This window comes from Alligator sinensis, unplaced genomic scaffold (genome assembly GCF_000455745.1).
Source record: "Alligator sinensis unplaced genomic scaffold, ASM45574v1 scaffold1822_1, whole genome shotgun sequence".
NCBI lineage: Eukaryota > Metazoa > Chordata > Crocodylia > Alligatoridae > Alligator > Alligator sinensis.
The window spans coordinates 1-6,558 of NW_005843456.1; the positions used below are offsets into that span (position 1 = coordinate 1).

Sequence of the window (6,558 nt, forward strand, 5' to 3'; positions counted from 1 at the left end):
TCTCATCTGGCAGGTAGATCAGGGGCTCGCGTCCCCAGGAGGATTCTGGCACAGCCTTCACAGTCCTTCTTGGGGTGCCAGTGAACCCCCGATGTGCCCACCTGCTGCATTTTATGTTTTCCCATAATAACTATGGGCGAAACATTGAATCAGCGTTGAAACAACAAAACAGTTTTGATGAAATGAAATGGAATGGAACAGTAGTTTTGAAATGAAACAAAACTCAAAGCGAAACACTGTTCCGTTGACTCATCGTAACTGCAGCCGAATTGGAACAGTGCTGTTTCGCAAAGCCCTAAAATAAATGTAAAATGGGTGATGGTAACATTTGCACTGAGTTTATTAAGACCAAGATTACACTCCCATCTCTTTAGGGACAGAATGCCAAAAGCAACATGACTATTTGCCACTCAATAGTCGATGAAAGTTGATTCATTCTGGAGTTCCATTTTCACTTTGGAAAATGTCACACTTGATTCTATGGTTCTGATGCTTCCTAGGCCAGGAGTGAGTTTCTGGTCATGACTATCTTTTAGTTGTGATATCTGAGCAGCTTTCAGTGGCATTTGCGTTGGTGTGTTTTATCATCTGTCACACATTCCCAGTTACTTCCCCCTAGCAGATCCCTGTTTGTATGCTGAATTGTTTTCTAGAACTGCTTCTTTGAGTGCATAGCAGAGCACCCAGGGTTTGTATTTTAGCTTTTGTGCTTGCCTGACTATATTAGAGGAGAAAGGTACAAGAAGTATATCATGCACTTGCAGTGGAAGCTGGGGAATTCTGGGACAGTACCAGGATACTGTCTTCATTCACTCAGCCTCCAATTGGCCTTTTAAGGCTTCATCTACTGTACAAAAGAATGTTACTCCAACTGCAGAAAGATCTCTTGTGGCACAGCACTCTTGTTAGTCTTGGCCATCTTCTCAGAGCATTAGAAGATCTATTCTGAATCCTGAAGTTCACACCCAGGTAGGAGCTTAATTCTTTACTTTATGTAAACCCAGTGGAAAGCTCAGAGGCCAAGTGCGAAAATTTTCAAATATAGGTCATAAAGAGAGACTTCTTTTTTCACATGTACTTCTGTTTTGGGGTTGGGAGACTGAAGCATGCCTGGTCTTATTGTCACTAACCAAAGTCTTCATGTATGTTTATACTTTTTTCCTAGATAAAATCCAATGGCAAACCTAGAATGGGGGAACAAAACAGCCATCACAGAATTCATCCTCCTGGGATTTGGGGAGCTCCCTGAACTAAGGTTTCTTCTCTTCCTGCTCTTTCTAGTGATCTTTGTTATGACAATGGTTGGGAACATCCTCATCATTGTACTAGTTGTGATTGATCAGCACCTTCACACCCCCATGTACTTCTTCCTCGTCAGTTTATCCTGCTTGGAAACTTGTAACAGCTCAAACATACTTCCAAGATTGCTAGCCAGCTTCCTGACTGGGGACAGGGCAGTGACTTTTACTGATTGCTTAACACAGTATTATTTCTTTGGCTGCCTTGCGGCTACAGAATGCTACCTCCTAGCAGCAATGTCTTATGATAGGTACATAGCAATATGCAAACCCCTGCATTATGCAACTATTATGAGTACCAGCCTTTGTCTCCAGCTCAGTGCTGGAGTTTGGATAAGTGGCTTTCTGACAAATACAATATTAACTGGTCTGATCGTAAATTTAGTCTTCTGTGGCCCCAAAGAAATTGACCATTTTTTCTGTGATGCCTTCCCTTTGATGAAACTCTCCTGCAGTGATACTCATCTAGCAGGGCTTGCAACTTCCACTGTTGCTTTTGTATGTTCCCTGCCTCCATTTCTGTTGACCCTGACATCCTACATTTGTATCATTATCACCATACTAAGAATCCCCTCTACCAGAGGGAGGAAAAAGGCATTTTCCACTTGCTCTTCTCACCTTATTGTGGTGACAGTTTTCTACTGGTCAATACTCACTGTGTATGTGCTTCCATACAATGACAAACTGAAAGATATGAGCAAAGTGTTCTCTGTCTTTTTCACAGTTTTGACACCTATGATCAATCCCCACATCTACAGCCTGAGAAACAAAGAAGTCAAAAAAGCCTTGAGACAAATTGTAAATTTGAAGAGGAGGGAATTGATCCAGATTACTCTGCGGTAAAATATATGGAAGGTACTAGCTGTCACTAACCATCAGACAGAAATATTTTAGTGTATTATAGCTATAGGTCCTGGATTAACGCTTGAGAATCTGTGGCTATACCACATCAGAATATGCCAATAGAACAAGGGGGTAAATATGAATATGCATAATATATTGATCCGTGATAGTTATAATTTTTGTAGACAGAATGATAATATGTTGGTAACAGCACCCAGAGCCAAGCTGTGCCAGCACTGAGGCAGTACTGCTAAAAGGAGGTCTAGTCATTGAGCCCTTCAAAGGTGAGCTTGGTACACCATGCCCAGGCACATGTGGGGAGTTGCAAGGAGTCTACTGCACAGTACCAGTAGGCCCATGCATCAGGTCTCTCTGAGGTGAGGGTGGGAACTCCTCCAAGTCATGAGGACATTTCTCTGTGGGTGCAGTTCTTGAGTCCTGGCTCCAGGAACCAAAAGCAATGTGTCCGGAGTCATGCTGTGAGCATCACTAAACCTTGTCTAGCTGTGCTGAGACCTAGACACTGAGAGACACCAATAGGATGGATACAGGCATGGACAGTCATCTGTGTCTATTAACAGCTGGTCACTGCATGCACAAATAACTTATGTGGCTAAATCTAACCACATACTGGATGTCTAAATCTTCCTATCCAGGGAATTCATGCTATAATAGAGTATTAAATGGACTTTTTGTCACATAAGTTACATATCCACATGACTTATAGGGCTAAATGGTCTAATGGTATGTCACCTGATGAGTAGACCCTTTTTATTCTGGAATATAGGTGCCTCATTCTGTATTTCTATGATTTTCTTTTAATATGTCCCATGTCATGGTCAATTTGTATGATGCAAGGGGAGCCCTGCTGAACTAAATGGTGAGAGAGGTGTGCTATTGGGGGAATAATCTGTAATAAAACCAAGAGTGGGAAAAATGGAATTTTTCATAGAACAGAAACTATATTCCCACAATTGATCTGTCTGTCTGTCTACCTATCTATCTATCTTGTAGTGGGCATGCTAAGCAGAGTGGGCTTGCTCAGGCATTGTTACTGATCAGTGTCACCTCCAGGTTATGTCGGGATAGGTGGTAAGAATCCTGCAGTAATGAACTTTGACATTGCATGTGAAATTTTGCCAGCCGTTTCATTTTGACACTGACAGTAATGAACTTTGACATTGCATGTGGCCAGTACGGCTGTGTGAAATTTTGCTAGCAGTTTCATTTTGACGCTGTTTCAACTTGTTTTGAGCTCCAAACAGCGAAATCAAAACAAAACAGAGAGTTTCAAAACGGCCTCAAAATGAAACAAAGTGACTCAAAACATTTTGAAATTTTCAAAACATTTCGAGTTTCGAAGCTCAAGCTGGGCTTGCCTGCAGGGAAACAGAAACTAAAGCAAGGAGAGGGAGGAGGAAGAGTGGGGAAGGGGAAGGAGTGCTCTCATTATTGACTGTAGCTGGCCAGTGACTGTCCTTGTTTCCTGAAGTCCCTTCCAATCCCAGTGCTCTGGGGGAGGGATAGAAAAACTGCAAAGAAGACGCATTGTTTGAGCTACCCTGGTTTCTGCCTTGGTGTCAGCTGTGTGAGGGCGCACCTTAACACACATGCAGTGTCACCCAGATATGTCACGAGTGTTGCCTGTCAGCAGCTAGAGGTCAGAGCCTCAGAACCCAAACTCCCCCTGCACCTATCTCTTTGTCAGCTGGCAGACTTCGTAGCCACAGCAGGAACAAGCAGGCCTGCAGCTTTCATTCCCCTGTGCCCCAAGACAGACACAGTCCAACAAGCACCCATGTCATGAGTGTTGCCTGTCATGAGCCAGAGGTGCAGAGCCCCAGAACCCAGAAGCCCTGCACCGATCTCCTTGAAAGCTGGCAGGCTTTGTGGCCTCAGTAGGGGCTAACATGCTTGCAGTTTTCACCCTACTGTGCCTTTATACACACAGTGTCACCCATGGCATGAGTTTAGCTTGTACACAGCTTGTGGTCCAGTTTCCCCCACACCCCTGAACCTATCTCCCTGAAAGTTGATAGGCTTTGTTGCCTCAGCAGGGGCTAGCATGCCTGCAGTTTTAACCATGCTGTGACTTAACACATACACGTGACATGAGTTTTGCTTTCAAGACTTTGAGGTGCAGTTTCCCTGAAACCCCTGTACCTATCTCCATTAAACGTGGCAGGTTTCATGCCTTCAGAATGGGGCTACCATTCCTGCAAGTTGCATCCAAATCCGGCCAGATATGACAATGGGCTAAACATCAAAACAGCGTCGAAACAGTGAAACTGTTTCAACAAAACGAAAAAAAACAGAGGTTTCAAATCAAAACAAAATTAAAAATGAAACGCTGTTCCATCGAAATGTCAAAATGCAAGTTGAAATTATCCGATACTGTTTCACACAGCCCTAGTGTCCAGTGCCTTCCTAGACAGGATGTCAAAACAAATCCCACCCCTGTTCCTATTGGGCACACGGAGGGACAGCACAGTATTGTGACCACTGCTCTCATTGCTGTCCACAGATAGAGAGATAGACCCTCCCTCATGGAGTCTGCACAAGCTGCCCATCACCAAGAGGGTTGCATGGGCCCTAGATACTGCCCCACCCTGTTTACTGCTTAGATATGGCAATATCCACAGCCTTCCCCTTGTGTGATCAGAACAGGAAAAGACATTCTTCTAGACTTTCCTGGACTGCCCCTGGCTGTGACTGCTTTTTGCCACCCTCTGTGCCTTCTGGTATGTTAGGCTTGGACTTCTGTAATAAAATGTACATCTCCTCTGGCCTGTATTAGTATGTGAGAGAAGTATGATTTGCCTGGCCAATATACTGCTGAATCAGGTCAAGATGGTGCTCCTGAAGATCTATGGGGACTAGCTCAGGGAGGACATCTTGGATGACCTTTTCCAGTTCCTGCTGTGGGCACATGAGTTCAGATACTTTGTATTACAATGGAGCAGAGACCAGTTTGTGCTGTGCTGGGCCATATAGGAGACACAGCATTTTTAGGTGCTAAGAATGGTAAGAAAACGGATAGCTAATCCTAAAAATGTGACTGCATGAAGGTGGGGTGGGAGGAGGATAAAGGTTGTAGCCATGGTGGTCTAAAGGCAAAAGCAGTCAGAAGTTTTGGGGTAGAGGCAATATCTTTTATTAGACCAACTAGATAGTTGCAAAAAAATATATTTATTTGCAAGCATTCAGGCTCATTCACCCTTCCTCAGGCAATGGAGAATGTAAAGATTGTAAAATTTCTCCCAGGTAGAAATGAAACTTCATATTGAACAGGAGAATTGTAGAACAGTATAAATTCTCCTGGGTGGAAAAGTTCATTTTAAGCAAATTAGGTTTGGATAAAAGTTGGATCAGTCTATTTACCTCAGAGGTGTCTGGTGGGTGTTGGCTTAGAAATGGTATTTAAAGGCCTGGGGTTTTTTTTGGAATTGGCTTATAGGTATAGATATATGCATTATAAGGAATTAAGATGGGCAGCAGGGGCTAAAGAGCTTGGGAGACACACACACAGCTTCTCATGGTCCTAGAAGTAGATGGGTTGTCTAACACAACAAGGCCAACAAGGACTGGTTTGAAACCAGTTCTCTTTCCTGCCATGGCAGGGGGACAGACTTGATGGTCTGCTCAGGTCACTTCCGACCCTACCAACTATGAAACTATGAAACAGTCTAGGAAACAACCTGGGAACCAAAGGAAGTATGTACCATCCTGTCCCATAACACAAAATAAGTGATACCAGCAACAAGGCCTCAGAGAGCAGGGGAGTTAAGTCCCAGTTTTGGGAGAACAGACCAAATTAGGAGAAGGCCCGGAGGCTACATGGATGTGTGACCACAGAGAGACAGCCAACCAGAGATACCCACAGATGAAGAGTCATCAGGAGTCATTAAGGGGGAAGGAGAATACAAAAGCAGAAGCTTCAGTTTAACAAAGGGTCTTTCCCATCCCTCCTGGTCCCTCCTTCTCCTCCCTGCACAATCATTTAATAGTTGTGTATGTATAAACAAGTACTAAATGACTCCACAGTGATCAGAGTTACTGCATAATAGCATTGCCCAAAGGCTTTTTGTGATGCTAACTTTGTAGTAGCTTATTACTACTGTGCAGTAGCATCGCATCACATCTCCTGCTACACAACTCTACCGGCAGTAGTCACGAGCTACTGCGCGGTCAGCATCTTGTGTAAATGTGGACATTATGTGGCTCACTGTTACACCACTCCAGAGCAGGATCATCTCTGATCCAAATTACTCAGATCCTGTTCCATTAAGGTGTGACCACTACCCATAGATGTGCCATCCAAGTTGAACTCCAGTTTCCCAGGATTTCTCATACCCCCACCCATAGAGCAGGGATAGAAGCCTGCCATGGCTAACCCCTGTAGTGGCAACTCACAGCT

General features: G+C 44.0%; 1 protein-coding gene across 1 annotated transcript; it reads left to right on the forward strand.

The window, feature by feature from the left end:
• Positions 1-1,175: 1,175 nt before the first annotated feature.
• On the forward strand, positions 1,176-2,141 carry LOC112548724 (olfactory receptor 1020-like). The gene has a single exon (XM_025195292.1). It carries the CDS (start codon positions 1,176-1,178, stop codon positions 2,139-2,141), a length of 966 nt encoding a protein of 321 aa, XP_025051077.1.
• Positions 2,142-6,558: the final 4,417 nt, after the last annotated feature.